General features: G+C 40.0%; 1 protein-coding gene across 1 annotated transcript in view; it reads left to right on the top strand.

Moving 5' to 3' along the window:
- Positions 1-19932, top strand: part of CHUK (conserved helix-loop-helix ubiquitous kinase) — a gene marked incomplete at its 3' end in the record, with an annotated part of 35492 nt that extends 15560 nt beyond the window's left edge. The window contains 13 exon segments of the mRNA NM_001114279.1: positions 224-313; positions 448-572; positions 1057-1164; positions 2328-2463; positions 7449-7643; positions 9431-9533; positions 14165-14288; positions 15197-15348; positions 17311-17372; positions 18594-18703; positions 19863-19917; positions 19919-19925; positions 19928-19932. Coding sequence (NP_001107751.1) covers positions 224-313; positions 448-572; positions 1057-1164; positions 2328-2463; positions 7449-7643; positions 9431-9533; positions 14165-14288; positions 15197-15348; positions 17311-17372; positions 18594-18703; positions 19863-19917; positions 19919-19925; positions 19928-19932 — 1272 coding nt within the window.

Here is a 24041-nt window from a genome sequence, read left to right as displayed (position 1 = left end):
CGACGGGAACTCCCCGAAGTAGGGATTGTTAATAATACTATTAAATAGGAAAGTAACTTGATTGAGATCATATGGCTTTTTAAGTGGTGGATCTTAGGCTTGAAACATGTTTGTATTATTCTAGAGCCTAAGCTCTTTACCACCACCCTCTCCAGAGCCTTATAAGGACATTGCTGCCGTTCCTTTCACATTGCTCAACCTTTTCATACTTACTGTTTTGCAGATTTTGCATAAAATAATTGATTTGGGATATGCCAAAGATGTTGATCAAGGAAGTCTGTGTACGTCTTTTGTAGGAACATTGCAGTATCTGGTAAGATATGTATTGTTTCTTTGAATTTAAGTGTACAAAATTCTTGTCCTTGTATCAGAAAGTTGTGAATATAATAGTTCAGAAATCAAGTAGTTTTTATAATATTGATGTTTAAAGCATTTTTTCTTTTTAAGGCCCCTGAGCTCTTTGAGAATAAGCCTTACACAGCCACTGTTGATTATTGGAGCTTTGGGACTATGGTGTTTGAATGTATTGCTGGGTATAGGCCTTTTTTGCATCATCTGCAGCCATTTACCTGGTAAGAGATGGAAGAGAACTTTGGTATGCTTAATGGGAGTGGAAATTTTCAGTTGCCTCCTTCCCCCTCACCCTTTTTTAAAATGGTATAATTGCCTTCTAAACACATAATTAAGTAAAATTAAATGGCAAAAATTCTTTTTTTTTTTTTTTTGTCTTTTTGTTGTTGTTGTTGCTGTTGTTGCTATTTCTTGGGCCGCTCCCGTGGCATATGGAGCTTCCCAGGCTAGGGGTTGAATCGGAGCTGTAGCCGCCGGCCTACGCCAGAGCCACAGCAACGCGGGATCCGAGCCGTGTCTGCAACCTACACCACAGCTCACGGCAACGCCGGATCGTTAACCCACTGAGCAGGGGCAGGGACCGAACCCGCAACCTCATGGTTCCTAGTCGGATTCGTTAACCACTGCGCCATGACGGGAACTCCGCAAAAATTCTTAGTATTTATGAGAATGGGGTTGTCAACTGAGGTAGCTTTTGTTTTTTAGGCATGAGAAAATTAAGAAGAAGGATCCAAAGTGTATATTTGCATGTGAAGAGATGACGGGAGAAGTTCGATTTAGTAGCCATTTACCTCAACCAAATAGCCTTTGTAGGTATGTATATTTTAGTTAAGGAAGTTGTCTCAGTTTCTTTAGGGCTGTAAAAGAACATTAGAGTTGTCTGTTTTGAGCAGCATTATCTAGAGAAACATTCTTTGATGATGGAAACCTTTTATATTTATGCTGACACATGAGTCTATCTGAGCACTTGAGGTGGGTAGTGTGACTGAAGAACTGAATTTTAAATTAATTAATTAATTAATTAATTTTTTCGTCTTTTTAGGGCCGAACCTGTATCATATGGAGGTTCCCAGGCTAGGGGTCGAATTGGAGCTGTAGTTGCTGCCCTACTCCACAGCAGTGCTAGATCTGAACCGCTTTTGCAACCTACACCACAGCTCATGGCAACGCCGGATCCTTAACCCACTGAGAGAGGCCAGGGATCGAACCTGCATCCTCGTGAATATTAGTTGGATTTGTTTCTGCTGCTCCACCACGAGAACTCTCTCTTTTTTTTTTAAATTTAATTTTAATTAACTGAAGTGTAAATGCATATAGCCACTTATAATGAGTAGCTACCATATTGGACAGCTAGGTCTAGTGGAAACATAATTGCCATTCAACTAATTGGCTTAGGTGCTAAGAAGACTCTTAGATACTGTAGTAAATAGATTCCTTAGGGAATGAAACTGGACTCACTTATTGGGGTTGCCAGTAATTAACTTGGATACATTTGTTGTGGGTTTTTTTTGTCTTTTTTTTTGGTCTTTTTTTTTTTGTATTTTTGCCTTTTCTAGGGCCACACCTGCAGCATATCGAGGTTCCCAGGCTAGGGGTCTAATCTGAGCTGTAGCTGCCGGCCCATGCCACAGCCACAGCCACAGCCGCTGGGGATCCGAGCCGCGTCTGCAACCTACATCACAGCTCATAGCCATGCCTGATCCTTAACCCACTGAACAAGGCTAGGGATCAAACCCGCAACCTCATGGTTCCTAGTCGGATTCGTTAACCACTGAGCTACGACGGGAACTCCTGTTTTGGGTTGTTTTTTAAGGAAAAAATTTGTCACCTACTTTTTCGTGAATTATTTGAAAGTAAGATACAAAATGGTACAAATAAAGACAAAGGAAATGGACAACCTATAAAACTACCTTTTTACAAAACAAAGGGAAAATTGGAACATGATGATTTTTATCTTGTTTTTGTGTGTTTTCTAGTTTAATAGTAGAACCCATGGAAAACTGGCTACAGTTGATGCTGAACTGGGATCCTCAGCAGAGAGGAGGACCTATTGATCTCACTTTGAAGCAGCCAAAATGTTTTATATTAATGGATCACATTCTGAATTTGAAGGTTAGTTTAAATGAGTTCTCCTTCGTAAGACGTGCATTGAAGTTAAATCTATTTGGAAAATGAGCATAAATATATTTTAATGATCTTTTCCTGATGCTTATTTGAAAAAGAAAATGATATTCTTAGAGAGGATGAATTTTTATGTCTTAGTAAGCCTTCTCAGTTTTATTTCTGAGTGGTCTTATTGATTACTCCTTTGAAGCATCTTTTGGATTTTCCCCTTCCTCATATTGGTACCATCACCTCATTCATTTAGGTCTAATCATACTGGATTTGGTTCGATGAGGAAGGTTGGTACCTGGCTTTCATGCCTCTGTACTTCCTTTCCATCCTGGACTATAGTCCATGCATTATGAACTGCCTATCTCATCTTCTGAAAATGTTTTTTTTATTCTATGTGCAAGAAACTAACAGTTCTTTCTTGCCTACCAAGTCAAGTCTAAACTGATCTGCTTGGCTTTTAGGGGCTTTCTTAATTCACGTCCATCCCAACCAAGTTCTTGTTTCATTTCTCTTACCCTTTACTTTACTTAGAACCAGCTTGTCGCTGCTCCTTATGCCATCAACTATAAGTCCATTTTTGACAGATGTTGTCCTGCCCAGATGGATCTCTATCTCTGTCTCCTGACTTACACTGGCACATATTCAACTCCCCTTTACTTTGAATGGTCTCTACCTCAGTTTGTCATTTAATTGTATTTACTCTATTCTCTAATTGTCTCTGATCTTCCACTCATGCCTCTCTATATAGGTTGCCTTCTTCAATGCTGGGGTTGTTTTTACTACTTTTATTAACAGTCACCTACCTTACCACCACATCATCCCCAATCTGCCATTCTGTACAAAGCAGGACATGTACCAGGTTCTCAGTAAATATGCACCGATATAAATGAGAGATTCTATTATGCTGGATACACAGAAATAACTCCCATCTATGGTCTTTTCATATTTGTTGATTGCTTGTAGTAGATAGCTTTCTAAAATTGAAATGAGAAAGAGTAGTCATAAAAGGTTTTACTCTGATCTTAATATATTTTATTAAATAGAAACTTGAGGCCATGTAGATGCTGTTCTTGGCTAACATTGGAAAGATATCTGGCTTCTTGATTTGGTTTTCTTCTACTGTGCCAAGGAATAAATTATCTCTCAACATGTTAGGCGAGAAGGACTTGGTGACACTTTTTAGTTCTTTGTTGTCTTCAAAAATTTTGGTTTGTTTTTTGGGTTTTTCTGTGGGGGGGTGCTGCTCCTATGGCATACAGAAATTCTCAGGCCAGGGATCACACCTGTGCCACAGCAGTGTCAAAGCTACATCCTTAATCCACTGAACCACCAGGGAACTCCAAATTTTGGTCTTTATCTCATTTTCTTTTCAGACTTGTCATGGTAATCATAGCATCATTTTTACTTGGAAGAGGTCTGTGAGCATGGGGAAAGAGTCCTCATGTGTTTCGTGATCTATAGACTTTTGTTTGTAGCAACACTATTTGCATATCTGTGAATCTGGACAAAACAAAAAAAATTGTTTATTTATAGCTCAGGTACATTAATATTTTCTTTAAAGGATCAATATTATTGTGAGGTTGTACAGAATAAGATACGTGTAGGGTCCTGTTCATAGTAGTTTAGGGATGCTTCCCAGAGAGGATAATAGGACTGAATTTTGAAGAGTAAGAAAGTGTTAATCTGGAGAATGGGCAGAGGGAAAGAGTTAAAGGCAGGGGATGTTGTGAACACATAAGTATGAACTGCAAAAGAGGTTCGTGTTATTATAGGGGAATGTTCTAAGGTGTTTATTATATTCAAGGAGGGAATGGCATCTGTTTTATTTTCATTTAAAGATAAAATCAGTAGGAGTTCCTGTGATGGCTCAGCGGTAACAAACCTGACTGTTATCCATGAGGATGCAGGTTCAATCCCTGGCCTTGCTCAGTAGGTTAAGGATCCAGCATTGCAGTGAGCTCTGGTGTAGGTCGCAGATGCAGCTTGGAGTCTACATTGCTGTGACTGTGGTATAGGCTAGCAGCTACAGCTCCAATTCCACCCCTAGCCTGGGAACTTCCATATGCTGTGGGTTCAGCCCTAAAAAGCAAAAAAGAAGAAGAAATCAATGAAACAATTACTGAAATATTTCTTACCCTTAAAAAAAGTTTAGGAGTTCCCGTCGTGGCGCAGTGGTTAATGAATCCGACTAGGAACCATGAGGTTGCGGGTTCGGTCCCTGCCCTTGTTCAGTGGGTTAATGATCTGGTGTTGCCGTGAGCTGTGGTGTAGACTGGGACGCGGCTCAGATCCTGCGTTGCTGTGGCTCTGGCATAGGCCAGTGGTTACAGCTCCGATTCGACCCCTAGCCTGGGAACCTCCATATTCCGCGGGAGCGGCCAAAAGAAATAGCAAAAAGACAAAAAAAAAAAAAAAAATTTAGAGAGTCTGTTGCTTATTTTTCCAACTATTTATTATGAAAAACTTTAAAGGTGAAAAAGTTGAAAAAATATACTGAACTTGTCACAGAAGATAATGGTGAAACAGAAGTATTTAATTATTCCTTCTCTGCCTCCTCTTTCTTGCCTTTAAGTATAATTAGATCCTATGAGTCTTTCCTTGTCTTTCTCTGTTGCTATATTACTTTTCTTCCTTTTCTTTGGCAGTCTCTTCAGTTGTATAACTTTAACTATAAACTGAATGTGTGTAACTCCCAAATTTATCTTTGCACAGCTCTGCAGAATATTTATAACTATACTTACTGGTCCCACTGGCACCCAGGATGTAACTCATAGAAAACTGAGCACATTTGCTCCATTAACTGCTTCTACAGCTTTTCTTGTACCTCTTACTTGCACTATCGCCTTTCTAGTTACTGAGATTGGAAACTGGCTTTCTAACCATTCCTTCTTCTTCAATCTACCTATTCAGTTATTTTGTGAGATTTATTTATTTTATTTTTTTTGTCTTTCTCTAGGGCCGTACCCACGGCATATGGAGGTTCCCAGGCTAGGGGGTCTAATCCAAGCTGTAGCTGCCGGCCTACACCAGAGCCACAGCATTCAGGATCCGAGCCGTGTCTGCGACCTACACCACAGCTCACAGCAACGCCAGATCCTTAACCACTGAGCAAGGCCAGGGATTGAACCCGCAACCTCATGGTTCCTAGTCGGATTTGTTAACCACTGAGCCGTGACAGGAACTCCTGTGAGATTTATCTTTTGAATGTTTGAACAATTCTGAACTTGTCAGGTTTTCAATTTAGAAAGCTTTCCATAGTTCCTTTTTGCCTATTGAATAAATTCCAAACCCTTACATTGGTGTTTAGAACCTATCTTGGTCTCATTTCATCCTACGCTTCCAGTCTTACCTCCTATTATACCCCAAGGGGGCATCATTTTAGGTACAGTTGAACTGAAAAATTTATATTCTCTGATTATGCTCATCCCTTTCTACTTCCTTTGCCTACCTTGTTTTCTGCCTAGAAGAACCTTTCTTTTTTTAGTCTTTTCTTGTGCTAATCATTCTTCCTTTTCAAAGCTTAGCTCAAATAGTGCCTCCTCTATAAAGCCCCCCTTTTCTCTCACCAAATGATCTCCTTTGGAATCTGCACAATACTTTATATCATTACAGTACCTATTGTGTTTTGCCTTGTATTTTAGTTCTTTTAATGTTTATTAATATCTTTTATTTAACTATTATCCTTTGGAGGGCAAAGATCATTAAGTTGCTCAATTTGCATATCCACTGCTAGCACAACACACTTAATAGTGTGTACCATAGTAGGTTCTGTCAAATACTTGAGTGAACAAAAGGATTAATTTAGGTCGTATTTCTTCTCCCTTTCTTTTGCTCACCTCTGCTCAGCTTAGGTAATGAGATGCCATGATCACTTAGCCTTGTTGAAATGTGCTCTGTGTAAAGTAAATGTCCACATTGGGATTTTCATACTAAGTTTCTGCTATTGCTCTTTGTGGCCACTGTCACAGTGTGAAATCTGCCTTGGCTGGGAAGGAGTGGAAGGTCTCAGCTGGTATGCTTGTATTGTAATCCACGTCAGTTTGAAAGAATTCTTTCTCTTACCCCTATGTGTTTCAAACTTAGAAGGTCATTATATGTTAAAGGAACATTAATGCTTTACCTCTGTAATAAACATTTCTAGCAGAGATAATTTTAATCATTTGCATACACTAGTCAACGTAAGGCATTGGGAAACATGGGTATTAATTTTGTATGGCTTATCTAAGGACAGTGAAAGGAAAAGGATTTAAAAATTTTTTATGTTGTGTTTGGGAATTCCTTGGTGGCCTAGCAGTTAGGGATCTGGTGTTGTCATTGCTGTGGCTTGGATCACTGCTGTGGCTCAGGTTTGATTCCTAGCCCAGGAACTTCTCCATGTCATGGATGTGGCCAAAAAATTATGCTGTGTTCAAAAGACTGACCTCTAACTCTGTGGCTGTCCTTGGTTACCTGGGTCAAGCCATACCTAATTCTCTCACAATACTTTGCTTATCAGGCTGCTTTCAGTGGGGCTTTAGGTGAGAAGTTCTAGAGCTCTGGTTTCTCTCTGCCAAAATAGAAATTAAAAGATGTAATTAATGGGATGTTATGTGGATCACTTAACTTGTGGATAGCATCTATTAGGTACTTCATAAATGGGAATACTTCTTTCTAGGTTAGTGATAATATTTCTCAAAATAGGTGTTGTCTTTTATTTATTTTTAAGTGTTGGCTTTTAAGATTGGGGTTTTAATTTTTTTATTTTGTGCATCCCTAGAACATTGAAACTTTATTCCTTGGAACTAAAATCTGTTGTAGAAAAGTAAACTGTATTCTTCAGTTTTCAGATTGTCATTTTATAATTAGAGATCTCACTTTGGAAAATGATTGAACCTTGTTTAATGCAGAGATAATGCCTTTTGCTTATATTTCCCTTTGTGTCTAGCACTGAAATCTTTTATGTAGCAAATGACCAATAATTATTCCTCTTTTTTCTTAAACAGATAGTACACATCCTAAATATGACTTCTGCAAAGATAATTTCTTTTCTGTTACCACCTGATGAAAGTCTTCATTCACTGCAGTCTCGTATTGAGCGTGAAACTGGAATAAATACTGGTTCTCAAGAGCTTCTTTCAGAGATGGGAATTTCTCTTGATCCTCGGAAACCAGCCTCTCAATGTGTTTTGGATGGAGTCGTAAGACAATTGCAATATACCTAGAGCATAAGAAATATGTTTGCATAGAGGGATTGCATGCTCTGTATTTTTGATGTATACTTGGAATCCTTTGGGGGATGGTATACATCCTAGAATTCTTCTTTTAGGTTCATCCTACTCATCATTCTTATTGCTTTGCAAGGTGTAAAGGTAGAAGTGAAACATTTGTTACTTTGAACTGTACATGCCTTTCTCTTTGGTGCCAGTTTTCTCCGCCTGTTTTTTTCCCCTTTTTGTACTGAAGCTTAGAACCTTGAAATTAGATCAGTGGTCTCATAGATCCTGCCAAGGGTAGATGGATGATTAAAATGTGATGGTGGTCATGACTCTTTCATTTTTTTTCTTTTTTTGACTTTATTGAAGCATATTTTATATATCATATAATTTATGCTTTTTTTTTTTAGGGCCTCACCTGTGAGAATTATGGAAGTTCCCAGGTTAGGGGTCAAATTGGAGCTGCAGCTGCCGGCCTGCGCCACAGCAATGGCAGGATCTGAGCTGCGTCTGTGACCCGCACCATAGCTCATGGCAACACCGGATCTTTAACCCACTGAGTGGGGCCAGGGATCAAACCCGCATCATCATGGATGCTAGTCAGGTTTGTTACCGCTGAGGCACAACAGGAACTCCAATGTATGCATTTCAAGTGTACAATTCAGTGACCTTTTTTTTTTTTTTAAGCAAACTACCCTTATTGCACAGCCATTACCATAAGTCAGTTTTAAAACATTTCCATCTCAGTAAGATCCTTCATGTTCATTACCTGTTAACATCTACCCCAAAAGACCACTAATTTATTTATTTATTTATTTATTTATTTTTTGTCTTTTTCTAGGGCCGCACCCATGCCATATGGAGGTTCCCAGGCTAGGGGTCTACTTGGAGCTGTAGCCACTGGCCTACACCAGAGCCACAGCAACGCAGGATCTGAACCGCATCTGCGACCTACATCATAGCTCATGGCAACGCCGGATCCTTAACCCACTGAGCAAGGCCAGGGATCGAACACACAACCTCATGGTTCCTAGTCAGATTGTTAACCACTGAGCCACGACAGGAACTCCAGACCACTAATTTATTATTCCACCTTTATAGATTTACCGTTTCTGAACATTTCATATAAATGGAACCATATAATCTATAATCTCTTGCAACTGACTTCTTTCACTTACCATTATGTTTTTTAGATTCATTCATGTCATAGTATATATCAGTACTTTATTCCTTTTGATTATTGAATAGTATTCCCATTGTATGAATATATGTTAATGACTTTTTGCTTTTGTCCTTTTGGGTTTAGTGATTGTGTTTCACTTTAGTCCGTACTATAGTTTTTCTTTCTTTCTTTTTTTTTTTTTTTTTTTTAAGGGCTGCACCCACAGCATGTGGAGGTTCCCAGAATAGGGGTCGAATTGGAGCTGTAGCTGCCGGCCTGCACCACAGCCACAGCAACGCCAGATCCGAGCCTCGCATGTGACCCAACACTGCAGTTCACAGCAACGCCATATCCTTAACCCACTGAGCAAGGCCAGGGATCGAACCTGCAACCTCATGGTTCCTAGTCAGATGCGTTTCCACTGCGCTGCAGTGGGAACTCCCACACTATAGTTATTTTTTTTCTAAACAAAAGTTTAGACCTTAAATCTGAGATATATGCTAATGAAATTTACTTCATTATTTGCATTTCAGAGTAGGAAATCTAGTGCTTAGGTACCAGCCTAGGATTTTCAGGGATTTTTTTTTTAATTGTTTGTTTCTTTTTGCAGAGGGGCTGTGATAGCTATATGGTTTATTTGTTTGATAAGAGTAAGACTGTATATGAAGGACCATTTGCTTCCAGAAGCTTATCTGACTGCGTAAATTATATTGGTAAGTATAGTCCATTTCTGACTGAGCTTTAAATCTGAAATAATAAAATTTTGACTCAATATGATGAGTAGAAAGGGTCTTTAGGTGTTTCTGTTCTGTATCTCATAGTTCAAGGTTCTACATATGGTGGAAGATGGGTTTGCATGGTTTGGAAGGTGAAAAGGTAGATTTTAAATTACCACCAGATCAGAGTTCTGGCTCAGCAGAAATGAATCTGACTAGGATCCTTGAGGGCACAGGTTCGATCCCTGGCCTTGCTCAGTGGGTTAAGGATCTAGCATTACCATGAGCTGATGTGTAGGTCGCAGATGAGGCTCAAATCTGGCATTGCTGTGGCTGTGTTTGTAGGCTGGCAGCTGTAGCTCCAATTTGACCCCTAGCCTGGGAACCTCCAAATGGCACAGGTGTGGCCCTAAAAAGGCAAAAAATATAAATAAAAAATGACCACCAGATCCCTCATTTGGGAGAAGACTTACTTTCCTGTGGATAGGGCTCTCATATATAAAACAATGAATCTCCATTATTAGTTAAGCCCACTTTTTAGTTGGTCCTTCACTATTTAAGCGTATTCAAGTACTTCATTTTATCTTGTGAATACTGCTTAACATTTAAATGATTTCATTCATCCTAAGAGAATTATGTTCTTTTGAAGAAGTTAAGTGATTAATTTCTATCTACCCAAAATTAAAAACAAGCACAAAAATGTAAAATTAAGAACAAAATTAGGCTTAAGAGCTAAAATTATGTAATCTTTCCTTTTCATTAGTTTTTTTTTTTTTTATTTTTAATTTTTTTTTATTTAAGTTTTTTGTCTTTTTGTCTTTTAGGGCCACACTGGCGGCATATGGAGGTTCCCAGGCTAGGGGTCCAATTGAAGCTGTAGCTGCCAGTCTATGCCAGAGCCACAGCAACGTGGGATCCAAGCCGAGACTGTAACCTACACCACAGTTCAGGACAACACCAGATCCTTAACCCCCTGAGCAAGGCCAGGGATGGAACCCGAAACCTCATGGTTCCTAGTCGGATTTGCTAACCACTGAGCCATGATGGGAACTCTGGATTTTTTTTTTTTTTTTTTCTGTCTTTTTAGGGCTGCACCTGTGGCATATGGAAGTTCACAGGCTAGGGGTCAAATTGGAGCTATAGCTGCCGGCCTACACCACAGCCCCAGCAACTCCGGATCCTTAATCCACTGAGTGAGGTCAGGTATCAAACCTGAGTTCTTATGGATCCTAGTCTGATTCGTTTCCACTGAGCCATGATGGTAACTTCATTAGTATGATATTGTTGTTACAGTTAATGAACCAATATATCATTATTAACTAAAGTTCATGCTTTATTTAGATTTCCTTTGTTTTTATCTCTTGTCCTTTTTCTATTCCAGAATCCTATGCAAGATACCACATTACATTTAGTTGTCATGTCTCCTTAGGTTGTAGTAGTTCCTCAGATTTTCCTTGTTTTTGATGACTTTGAAAGTACTGATCAGGGAGTTCCTGCGGTGGCACTGTGGTTTAAGGATCTGGCATTGTCTTTGTAGTGGCTCATGTTACTGCGGAGGTACAGTTCAATTCCAGGCCAAGAGCAATGAGTTAAGGATCTGACATTGCTGCAGCTGTGGCATAGGTTGCAGCTGGCCTCAGAACTTCCATAAGCTATGGGTGTGGAAAAAAAAAAGTACTGGTCAGATATTTTGTAGGATCCTCCTCTGTTGCAATTTACATGATTTTTTTTCTCACGATTAGACTGGGCTAGTGGGCTTTTGAGAGAAAGATCACAGAAGTCAAGTGCCATTTTTATCATGTTATATAAAAGATACATAATGTCAACATAATTATTGGCTACTGGTGATGACCTTGCTCACTGGGCTAAAGTAGTGTTTATAAGATTTCTCCAGTGTAAAGTTTAGTCCTTTCCCCCTCTTTCCATACTGTAACCTGTGGAAGGAAATCACTATATACAAAAACTCACACTTAAGGAGTTGGAGTTATGTTACCCATCCTTTAGGGTAGAATAGTTACATAATTTATTTGGAATTTTTCTGCACACAAGATTTATATCTTCTGTCCCATTTATTAATTTGTTCAATCATTTATTATATCAATTTGAATTCATGGATTATTTTATAATATGGATTATGGTCTAATACTAGTTTATTTTTTCTGTTCAAATTGTTGCAGCTTATATTAGGAGCTCTTTCAGCACAGGCTTTTTGTGTCTCTTTATTTGCCCCATCAATGAGAGTTACTTGTTTTTGTTTTTTTAAGCACTTCTTTACTTTCTGGCACCACATGCTACTCCAGGCCCATCTTGAATGGTCCTAGAGTCAGACATTCTCCAAGGAGCCCTAGTTCCTTTAAGAATAGTATTAGAGGAGTTCCCACTGTGTCACAACAAGATCCTTGGTGTCTCCACAATGCCAAGGACACAGGTTCAATCTATCCCTGGCCTGGCACAGTGGGTTAAAAGATCTGGCATTGCTGCAACTGTGGCTTGGATCTGATCACTGGCCTGGGAACTCCATATGCCGTGGGGCAGCCAAAAAGAAAAAAGAGAATAGTGTTAGAAGCCAAGATCTAGATACTTGATATGCTTCTTGCTATTAGGGTACCTTTCTGGGACCTTTCAGACATTTTTTTTTTTTTTTTTTTTTTTTAATGGAGGTTCCCAGGCTAGGGGTCTAATCACAGCTACAGCTGCTGGCCTATACCACAGCCATAGCAGCACCAGATCCTTAACCCACTGAGCGAGGCTAGGGATTGAACCTGCAATCTCAAACTTCCTAGTCAGATTCGTTTCCACTGCGCCATGACAGGAACTCCTCAGACTTTTATTTTTTAAAGAATGTTTTTTGGGTTTTTTTTTCCCCCCTTTGATCAGGTTTTCCTCCTCCAGATTCTTTTTTTTTAAAAGTGTGTGGGGTTTTTTTGGTTTGTTTTGCTTGGTGTATTACAGGAAGCCTCAGGAGTAAATGAGGCTGTATAAGAATAGAAGAAAAGTTAATTGAGGCTGTTAATTATTAATAGGAGAGGCAAAGATTTTTATAGACACGCAGGTTCATTTTTTTGAAGCCTGCTTCAGATAATGTGTTTTCTCAATATGGAACCTAGTGTAGTGAAGATTTACATTGGAAAAGATTTTTTGTTGTCTTTTTAGGCTGTACTCATGGCATATGGAGATTCCCGGGCTAGGGATTGAATCAGAGCTGTAGCCACTGGCCTACACCACGGCCACAGCAATGTCAGATCTGAGCCACATCTGTGACCTACACCATAGCTCATGGCAACACTGGATCCTTAACCCACTGGGCAAGGCCAGGGTTTGAACCTGCATCCTCATGGACACTAGTCAGATTCGTTTCCACTGAGCCATGACAGGAACTCCCTACATTGGAAAAGACTTAACAGAGATATAATTGCCACCTTAAAGTACGGGATGAATCTCTTCAATCTTGGAGAATTTTATACTGTTAAAATGGAATTTCATTGAACTTAATACATACCTTCCATGATTTTATTTCACTTTATTTATTTATTTTTTTAGGGTTGCACCTGAGGCATATAGAAGTTTCCAGGTTAGGGGTCCATTCGGAGCTACAGCTTTGGTTAACGCCACAGCCACAGCAACACCAGATCCAAGCTACGTCTGTGACCTACACATTTCTCGGCATCACCTGATCACTAACCCACTGAGCAAGGTCAGGGATCGAACCTGCATCCTCATGGATGCTAGTTGGATTCTTTTTTTTTTTTTTTTTTTGTCTTTTTGCTATTTCGTGGGCCGCTTTCGCGGCATATGGAGGCTCCCAGGCTAGGGGTCGAATTGGAGCTATAGCTGCCAGCCTACGCCAGAGCCACAGCAACGCAGGATCCGAGCCGCGTCTGCAACCTACACCACAGCTCACGGCAATGCCGGATCGTTAACCCGCTGAGCAAGGGCAGGGATCGAACCCGAAACCTCATCATTCCTAGTCGGATTCGTTAACCACTGCGCCGCGACGGGAACTCCCGCTAGTTGGATTCTTATCCTGCTGAGCCACAGCAGGAACTCCTGCCATGGTTTTAGAAAGAAGCATTCCCTTTGCCAAAGAAAAGGCAAGAGATAATTATAGATATATAATTTTGTAAGTCTTACATTGAAGAAAACATATTTTATTAAAATGTTATTTACCCTGTATGTTTTCCTGAAGCTTGATTTGTAGTCTGGGAGATGAAATTTGTTATTCAAAAGCTGGAAAGACCATGACAGATTGTGGAGGATGTGGGGCTTGATTTAGAACTTCAAAGAAATAGAGAATTTGGATTAGTGGAGAGAAAAAAGAATATTCCAGGTTGGAGAGAAGCAAGAAAAAAAGACAGATGCAGGAATAATTGTAAGCTTTGTGATTATTTAGTGATTATGCCTTCATTTTTATTTCCCTTGTAACTGGAGCAGGGCTCGTGTATTGCAGGTAATCAGTAAATGTACGTTGACTGAATGTAACAGTAGAAAGTGATCTTTCTAGCGTCAGTTAACATCTATGGGAATGCTATTTGTATGGTCAGGAAATCACAAAGAATAATTAGTGAATTCTAAGATTTTAATCTTAAAAAATGACTCCCCTTTCCTTTTCCCCATCCTCTTACATACAGTACAGGACAGCAAAATACAGCTTCCAATTATACAGCTGCGTAAAGTATGGGCCGAAGCAGTACACTATGTGTCTGGGCTAAAAGAAGACTATAGCAGGCTCTTTCAGGGACAGAGAGCAGCAATGTAAGTGGATTCTGCTGTTTATAGGCACATTGTCATGTGCATTAATACTCATGAATTAACCTTGCCAGTTTTCAGTAGTCCGTATCTCATATAATACTTTATTACTGGGCCAATTTGATATGTAATATTCTTTTTTTTTTTAAATGGCCGAACCCATGGCATATGGAGGTTCTAGGGCCAGGGATTGAATCCAAACTGCAGTTGTGACCTACACCACAGCCACAGCAACAATGGATCCTTTCACTCACTGCACCAGGCAGGGGATCAAACCCATGCCTCCACATTGACCCAAGCCTCTCAATACAGATTCTTTTTTTGTTCGTTTTTGTTTTTTGTTGTTGCTTTTGTCTTTTTAGGGCTGCACCCTCAGCATATGGAAGTTCCCAGGCCAGGGGTTGAATCGGAGCTGGTGCAACTGCTAGCCTAGGCCAGGGCCACAGTAACACGGTCTGAGCCGTGTCTGCAACCTACACCACAGCTTACGGCAATGCTAAATCATTAACCCACTGAGTGAGGCCAGGGATTGAACCCTCATGGATACTTGTTGGGTTCGTCACTGCTTAGCCACAATGGGAACTGCTACACTGGGATTCTTAACCCACTTTGCCACAGAAGGAACTCCTGAAATGTAATATTCTGATCAGATTTCTAGAATTTTTACCAGTGGTCTGAAACTACCCAATTGCAATAGCTTGACAGTTGTTCCTGAACAGCCCTAGTGTAAGAAAATTGTTTTATCACAGAGTATCGTAGGCAGGAAGTCTTTAGAGACCAGATTCTAGAAATCAACTGTTTCTTGTAGATTGATAATAGAAACATAGACTTTGGGCTTATGGCTATTTGAGTTTTAAAATTTTTGTCCAATATTTCTGAAATGCTGGTATCTTTTTTTTCTTGCTATGGTTTAGGTTAAGTCTTCTTAGATATAATGCGAACTTGACAAAAATGAAGAACACCTTGATCTCAGCATCTCAGCAATTGAAAGCGAAATTGGAGTTTTTTCACAAAAGCATTCAACTTGACTTGGAAAGATATAGTGAGCAGATGACTTATGGGATATGTAAGTGTTGGGTAATGTATCTGAAGGAAGTGTCTAGTCTCTTGAAGCTATCTGCTGTTATTTCCTTCTTACCTCATAGCCAGTTGTTTCACTTTCATTCATTAGAAAAAGACACGACATCTCAAATCATCATAAACCATGTTCAATTTGAATGTTACTTCTTTTTTTTCTTAGCCTTTAGTTGAGCAACAACTCCCTCTTCCACCGCCACCAAAGAATTGCACTTCATCTTAGCCAAAAGGCCGAGAAGTGTTTTGCCAAGGTATTGGACTAAATAAAATTGTTCAGCCAGGAAGATACAGAAATGATTTAAGAATTTGTGATTGTCAAACCTTATTTTAAGAACAGATATAAAGTCTGTATTGGGGCTACTTTTTAGCCTGAGAAGTCTTAAACTACTTACCTTTTTGTAAACAATAACACAAATAATTCTAGGTGTTTTTGTTTCTTTGCTTTTTATTCCCCAAAGCACCTATTGTGGAGTCCAACTGTTTTTTATTGTGTACATAGCCACTAATTTTTTGGTTTTTCACTCCAAGCTTATCTCCCTTCAGATGTACTAAGGCAATGTGAAAAGCAGAATTAAAATTCAAATAATAAACCAAAGGAGTCACCCTCAGCATTTTTGTTTTCCTTCATGAAACAAATCCTTTTTTTGGAAAACAAATCCTATTTGTATACTTAGGTTGAGTAAGGTATGTGTAAATGATCAGCAGGGTCCAGTTGGATAAATAAGTTTACCCACTAACTGGTTCTATGATTGATGTTTTATTTCTGTTTGTATATTATAGGCATTCTGATAGGTTGTAAAATATTATAATTATCCCACCAAATTATCTTTGATTTGTCTTGTCAGTTGTCTGTCTTATACTACTATTTAAAAAGAGTGAGGGAGTTCCCATTGTGGCATAGCAGAAACAAATCCAACTAAGAACCATGAGGTTGTGGTGTAGATCCCTGGCCTCCTTCAGTGGGTTAAGGATCTGGTGTTGCCATGAACTGTGGTGTAGGTCGCAGACTCAGCTCAGATCCTGCATTACTGTGGCTCTGGTATAGGCCGGCAGCTATAGCTCTGATTCGACCCCTAGCCTGGGAACCTCCATATGCTGCAAGCATGGCCCTAAAAAGTAAAAATAAATAAATAAATAAATGAAGGAGGTGGACCTATGTTTGCTGATATTACAAGATCACTTAGGTCTTTAATAGCAATGTTTTAAGTTGGAAAAAAGCAAAGAAGGAAAGATATTTATAGATGGTCCCATTTGTGTGAGAAAAGGATATGTGTTCTATGTAATAAATGATTGAGTGGGATCCCTGAAGGGAGAGGGTGGAGAGGAGGAAGAGAGAGGCTTTTTATATCCCTTTATAGTGTTCGATTTAAAAAAAATCGTGTTCATGTATTACTTTTTAGATTTCCTTTTTTAAAAGAGAATATTATCTGTATTAGTTTCCTAGGGTTGCCATTGCCTAACAAATTGCTATAAAATGGATGGCTTAAAACACAAGTTTTTTATCTCATAGTTTCAGAGGCTGAAATTACAAAATCAAGGTGTTGGCAGGGCCATGCTCGCTCTGAAACCTGTGGAGAAGAAGCCTCTCTTGATTTTTCCCAGTTTGTCAGCAATCCTTCACATTCCTTGAATTGCAGCTATATAGCTCTTGAATCTCTGCCTCTTGCCAAATGGACGTTTCTGTTTATATGTCTATGTCTCTTCTCCTCTTATAAGGACACTAGTCATACTGGGTAAGAGTCCATCTTAATTTAGCTGATTGAATCTGCAGTGACCCTGTTTCCAAATAAAGCCGCATTCTGAAGTACTGAGTTAGAACTTCAGCCTATCTTTTGGGGGGACAGATCAACCTATAACTCTGTTTTTGATGTTGAAATGGTAAGGAAATGGATAGATCAGTAATTAAAGCTTTGGCTGTTTCTGGGATAACCAATCAAGACTTTTTTTTCAGCCTCAGAAAAAATGTTGAAAGCATGGAAAGAAATGGAAGAAAAGGCTATCCACTATGCTGAGGTAAAAATCACTGAGCTCACTCTGTGTGCTTATTAATTCCTGAGGTCTCCTTTAGAAATTGTCTTTGGTTTTGCTACATAAAGTATTTTTCATGTCATTCCTGAATATCAGACAAATATCTAGTAGATGCTTTGTGTGTATAGAAGGAAGTACCATAGTGGATAAAAAACAAGTGCTTTGGGCAAATGAAACTAAACTGAAGCTTCACTGAGTTTTAGTTTCTACATTATAATATGGGGACTATAACTTTTTTAGTTATACAGATTAAATGGGAATGAATAACAAATGATAGTTATCACTATATTTTTATGACTGGTTTAGATAGGATGGCTGCATATTTCGGTTTATACCTGTCTTGTCATAACTTTCAATAGTACTTATTTTCAAAATTATGCTGTTTTGAACAGTAAATTATATGGTCACACTGGGTATAGGTCATTCTTTAGGCGGCAGATTCCTTCCTTACATCTTTTCTTGTTCCCATTAAATTATTGGTCTCCTTGATGCCAGCACTTTCCTGAGGACATGGGTGGGGCAGTTCGTATCCTGGGTTAAGAAATCCAGTGTCTTTATCTTTCTGCATCCTTATTCAAGGCATTTGGATTTTTTTTTTTCTTTTTTTTGGTCTTTTCGCCATTTCTTGGGCCGCTCCCACGGCATATGGAGGTTCCCAGGCTAGGGGTCTAATCGGAGCTGTAGCCACCAGCCTATGCCAGAGCCACAGCAACGCGGGATCTGAGCCTCGTCCGCGACCTATGCCACAGCTCACAGCAACGCCAGATCCTTAACCCACTGAGCAAGGCCAGGGATCGAACCCGCAACCTCATGGCTCCTAGTCGGATTCCTTAACCACTGAGCTGTGACAGGAACTCCTATTCAAGGCATTTGGGAACAAGAGGTAATGAAATCTTAAAACTGAGATGCAGTGGTTTTGATGGCCACTTTTTCATGTTAGTGACACTTCTGTCTTTTTGCCTCTCAGGAGAAGAAAGAAATGCTAGTAGTTTACTGTTGTCAGGAGAGAAATGAGAGAAGCATAGGAATAAGTTTGTTCTCATGTGAAAATTAAGTGTTATAATATGAAAGATAAGAAAACTTGAAAAAAATCAGTATTTTGCATTAAATCATTTAGTTTTCTTACTGCAGCAAGTTATTCTCTGAGTTCTTCACTGTGTTGTGTGGTAGAGAGCCTGTCATTTACTTTGTTTCATCATATTTTAGGTGGGTGTCATTGGATATCTGGAGGATCAAATCATGTCCCTGCACACCGAAATCATGGAGCTACAGAAGAGCCCCTATGGACGGCGTCAGGGAGACTTGATGGAATCTCTGTAAGGGTAAACTCATGTTGTTGGTGTTGGTATCTGTATTGGTAGCAGATTGTTTGTTCTTTGTGTTTCTGGCAGATTAAGTCTGTATGTGGTTCTTTTCTTTTTCTTTTTTTTTTTTTTTTTGTCTTTTCCAGGGCTGCTGCCACAGCACGTGGAGGTTCCCAGGCTAGGGGTCGAATCGGAGCTGGAGCTGCCAGCCTATGCCAGAGCCACAGCAACGCCAGATCCGAGCTGCATCTTTGACCTACACCAATGCCAGATCCCCAACCCACTGAGGGAGGCCAGGGATCGAACCCACCACCTCATGGTTCCCAGTCAGATTTGTTAACCACTGAGCCACAACGGGAACTCCCTGTGGTTCTTTTCTACAGTTTGCCTTTCCCCACATATATTGGAATTGTATTTAAAAAGGAAGTTCTTAGTCACAGGGAATTTTGGAAATAACTGGGTTGACCTTATTTATTTATTTAAGGGCCACACCTGCGGCACATGGAAGTTCCTAGGCTAGGGGTTGAATCAGAGCTTCAGCTGCCAGCCTGTGCCACAGCCACAGAAATGCTAGATCCCAGCCACGTCTGTGACCTACACCATAGCTTGTGGCAACACTGGATCCTTAACCCACTGAGTAAGGCCAAGGATCAAATCTGCATCCTCATGGATACTAGTTGGGTTCATTACCACTGAGCAACATCAGGAACTCCACCTTTTCTTTTTTAAATCAAAGCATCTTTTCATGTGAATGTTAAGAATTTTTCAAGTATTCTAAGTTACAAACTAATTCCTTACTTACCATACTTTTTGTTCAAGGAAGATATTGTCTATTAAATTACCTAAATAAGGTTAACTTTCTAAGTGTTTGGATTAGAAACTTCAGATTTTTGTCTCAAACTACAGGTCACAATTTTGCCCATTTAAGTGTTTCTGATGCAAGGATATTATATATGTGATAGTAATCAGAACAGATATGAAGTATATTTAACTTTGTGTCTTAAGATCTTATTACTAAGTGAAATGCTCTGTAAAATATTCTTTGGCAGTATGTACTTGCTTTAAAAAAGGGATCATTGAACTATTCAGATAACATTGTTCATTTCAATTTGGGAATTATTAAAGTCATTAAACTATCTTCACATATGAAAGCATGTTTTCTCTTTCATAGGGAACAGCGCGCCATTGATCTCTATAAGCAGTTAAAGCACAGACCTGCAGGTAAGACAGTTTTTCACAGCACACAAAGGCATTTTAGAAAACCATCCCTAACTTAAGATATTAGGAGTTGGATTTTAAACAATAAATTCTGGTTTTGGTATTGCCATGAGATGTTTATGGTACAACAGCTTTTAAGTTTGTAAGAATTTAAGAAATTAGGAAGATAAAGTAAGAAAATTGAAAAGGGGAGTTCCTGTTGTGGCTCAGCTGATTAAGAACCCAGCATAGTGTCTGTGAGGACGAAGGTTCAGTCCCTGGCCTCGTTCAGTGGGTTAAGGATCCGGCATTGCCATGAGCTTCGGTATAGGTGGCAGATGTGGTTCAGACCTGGTGTTGCTGTGGCTGTGGTGTAGGCTGACAGTTGTAGCTCTATGTGAACCCTAGCCTGGGAACTTCCATATGTCACAGGTGTGGCCTTTAAAAAAAGAGAAAATTGAAAAGGGAAGTGAAAGGAAGGAATGAAAGAAAAAAGGAACTCAAGGGAAAGAGGAAGAAAGAAAATGTGTGGAAAGATGGAAAAAATACATGCTGCTTAAAATTAAAGATATTGGAAAGAATTTGATGATGTGGGTTTGGGTGTAGAATGGCGAGAGGGATGGCCCATGTGCTAGGCCAAAGCAATTTACTTTGAAAATGCTGCTTTCATTTGTACCTGGTCACTGTGAATTTCACTGGCAAAACAGTTCTTGAATACAGAGAATGTTCTTCTGGAAAGACCACTTGTTTGGGGATCAAAAGTATTGAATTCTTTTTTGTTTGTTTGTTTGTCTTTTTAGGGCCGCACCCGCAGCATATGGAGGTTCCCAGGTTAGGGGGGTCTAATCGAAGCTGTAGCTGCCGGCCCATGCCAGAGCCACAGCAACGCCAGATCCAAACCATGTCTGCGACCTACACCACAGCTCATGGCAATGCCAGATCCTTAACCCATTGAGCAAGGCCAGGGATTGAACGCGTAACCTTATGGTTCCTAGTTGGATTCGTTTCCGATGCGCCATGATGAGAACTCCCAAAAGTATTGATTCTAAATTGTGACCTTGGGCAGATAACTTTTTCTCCCTGTATCTTGTTTCCCTCTTCTGCAAAATGGAGTTGAAACCTATCTTTCCTAACTCAGTGACTCTGTGTGTGGCAAATTAGAGTGGATGCCTGTGAAAATACTTTGAAAACTATAAAGTACTATGTATGTGCAAGATAATTATCCTTCAGTTAGAAGCTTTTTTTTTTTCGGTATTTTCTAGGACTGCACCCACAGCATTTGGAGGTTCCCAGGCTAGGGATCGAATCGGAGCTGTAGCCGCCGGCCTTCGCTAGAGCCACAGCAACGCCAGATCCAAGCCGAGTCTGCGACCTACACCACAGCTAATGGCAATGCCAGATCCTTAACTCACTGAGCAAGGCCAAGGATCGAACCCATAACCTCATGGTTCCTAGTTGGATTCATTAACCACTGAGCCATGACGGGAACTCCCCCCCCCCTTTTTTTTTAAATGGCTATACCTGCAACTTGAAAGTTCCTAGACTAGGGATTGAATCTGAGCCACAGCTATGACCTATTTGCACCTGTAGCAGTGCTGGATCCTTTAACCCACTGCACCAGGCTGGGGATTGAAGCCTCACCTTTGTAGCAGCCCAAGCCACTGAAGTCTTAACCCATTGTGTCACAGCACGAACTCCAAACTAATTTGTTTTCATAAGTTATAGGAGAAATAAAAGGTGAAGTCTTTGCCCTAATTTGCTAAATACCTGTATTGTAAACAAAAAAACATGTTTTACACCTGAAAATTTACACATGCAAATTAATATATATGTTGAATTGTATTTAGCAAATAACATGATCTCCTCTACATTAATTTTTTTTTTTTTTTCTTTTTAGGGCTGCACCCTTGGCATGTGGAAGTTGCCAGGCTAGGGGTCAAATCTGAGCTACAGCTGCCAGCCTACACCACAGCCATAACAATTCAGGATCCAAGCCACATCTGCGACCTACACCAGAGCTCATGGCAATGCCAGATCCCTAACCCACTGAAGGAGGCCAGGGATCGAACCTGCATCCTCATGGATACTAGTCAGATTCATTTCCACTGAGCCAGGAAACTCCTACATTTATTTTTACTATGGTGGAGTTTGTTCATCTAATTTCTATAAACATTTATGAGGTGCATATACAATAGGCACATAACCCTGACTCCAGGGTTCCTCCTGCAGGAGATGACATCTGATTTGAGGCTTAAAGACTAAGTAGCAGTAGTTGGAGAAAAGGCTCTTATAGATTCAGGTATAATAGATAAAGATATGTATATGTAGCAATTAGCATGTTTGAGGAAATGCAGTGTGACTAGGTTGTAGAGTTTCAAAAGGAGAGAGAGATGTGGCTGGATCATAAATGATCTGGTATGTCATGGTAACGATTTTAGATTTCATGATGATAGCAAAGAGAAACCCTAAAAAGTTTTAAGCAGGGGAATGGCATAATCAGATCAGCATTTTAGAAATACTTCTCTGGGGAGTTCCCGTCATGGCTCAGCGGTTAACAAACCCAACTAGGATCCATAAGGATGTGGGTTCAATCCCTGGCCTCGCTCCGTGGGTTAAAGATCTGGTGTTGCCGTGAGCTGTGGTGTAGGTCGCAGATGTGGCTTGGATCTGATGTTGCTGTGGCTGTGGCATAGGCCTGCAGCTGTAGCTCAGATTAGACCCCCTAGCCTGGGAACCTCCATAAGCTGTGGGTACGGCCCCCCCCTGCCAAAAAGGAAATACTTCTCTGGCAGCATTGTGGATGATGGATTCAAGTGTGGCTGGGGTAGAGCTGCACACTAGTTATGAAGTTGTTAAATAATCATGGCTCAGGGTAGGGTGGGCCATGAACTAAGGCAGAGAGCCTGAACTGTGGCAGTGGAGTGAAAAGGAGGAGGGGAAGGGCAAGAGAGAGATTTAAGAGGTAGAACTGATAGTGCTGGGAGATAGACTGAATATGGGTGGCAGGAGACAGGGTAAAGAGTCATGAATGCCTGCTAGCTTTCTGGCTAGGGCAACTGGGTGCATGGTAGGACTGCTCACCATAATAGGAATTGCAGGAAAGATGACAGACTTAATGGGAAAAGAAAAGGAGTTCAGTTTTGTATGTGCTGATGTTAAGATGTCAGTGAGACATTCAAATAGAGATGTCTATAATATTTAATATGTATGTATATATGCACATATTATAAACACACACATGCACACACACACACACACACACACACACACGTACGTACCTATATATATATGAATTTACTAGAGAAGTCCAGGCTAGAGCTTTAGCTATTTTGAGAGTAATCAGGCATAGGAGTAAAATGATCATCTTGAAAAAGTACTTTGAAGAAGGAAACCAAGGATGGAATCCTAAAGAGTACCAACATTCAAGAAATGGCTAGAAGCAGGAGAGCCTCCAAAGAAGATTGAGAAATGGCCAGAATATATAGTAATAATTATATGATAGGAGTAGGACAGAATTTTAAGAAAATGATCAATAGGGTGAAATGCTACAGAAATGTGGATAATAAAAATAATAATGAAAATATTCACGGGATTTAGCAGTTTGGACATCCTGGCAAAATAATGCCCTTTTGGGAACAGAATCCAAATTGTAGTAGGCCGAGAGGGAGTGGGACAGGAGGAAATGAAGTCAGTGTGGCTCATAAATCCCTGAAACCTTTTCAGAGGAAGTCAGTGAAATCAAAGCTGTTTTCATAATATTAGGATGTTATTTGCCTTTTTTTTTTTTTTTTTTTTGGTCTATTGATGGCCACACTCGCAGCATATGGAGATTCCCAGGCTAGAGGTCTAATTGGAGCTGTTTCTCCCGGCCTACGCCAGAGCCACAGCAACGCCAGATCTGAGCCGAGTCTGCGACCTACACCACAGCTCATGCCAACGTCAGATCCTTAACGATCCTTAACCCACTGAGCGAGGCCAGGGATCGAACCCGCAACCTCATGATTCCTAGTCAGATTCGTTTTCACTGCGCCACGACGGGAACTCCTGCCTTTTTTTTTTTTTTTTTTTTTTCTGATCACCAGTGCTATTAGCGTTGTTCTTATGTTAATTATCATTTTTCTGTCAGTAGTTTCACACATGAAATAATACAGTG

The sequence above is a fragment of the Sus scrofa genome, chromosome 14, assembly GCF_000003025.6.
Source record: "Sus scrofa isolate TJ Tabasco breed Duroc chromosome 14, Sscrofa11.1, whole genome shotgun sequence".
Lineage (NCBI taxonomy): Eukaryota > Metazoa > Chordata > Mammalia > Artiodactyla > Suidae > Sus > Sus scrofa.
This window is presented reverse-complemented; position numbering and strand designations above follow the sequence as displayed.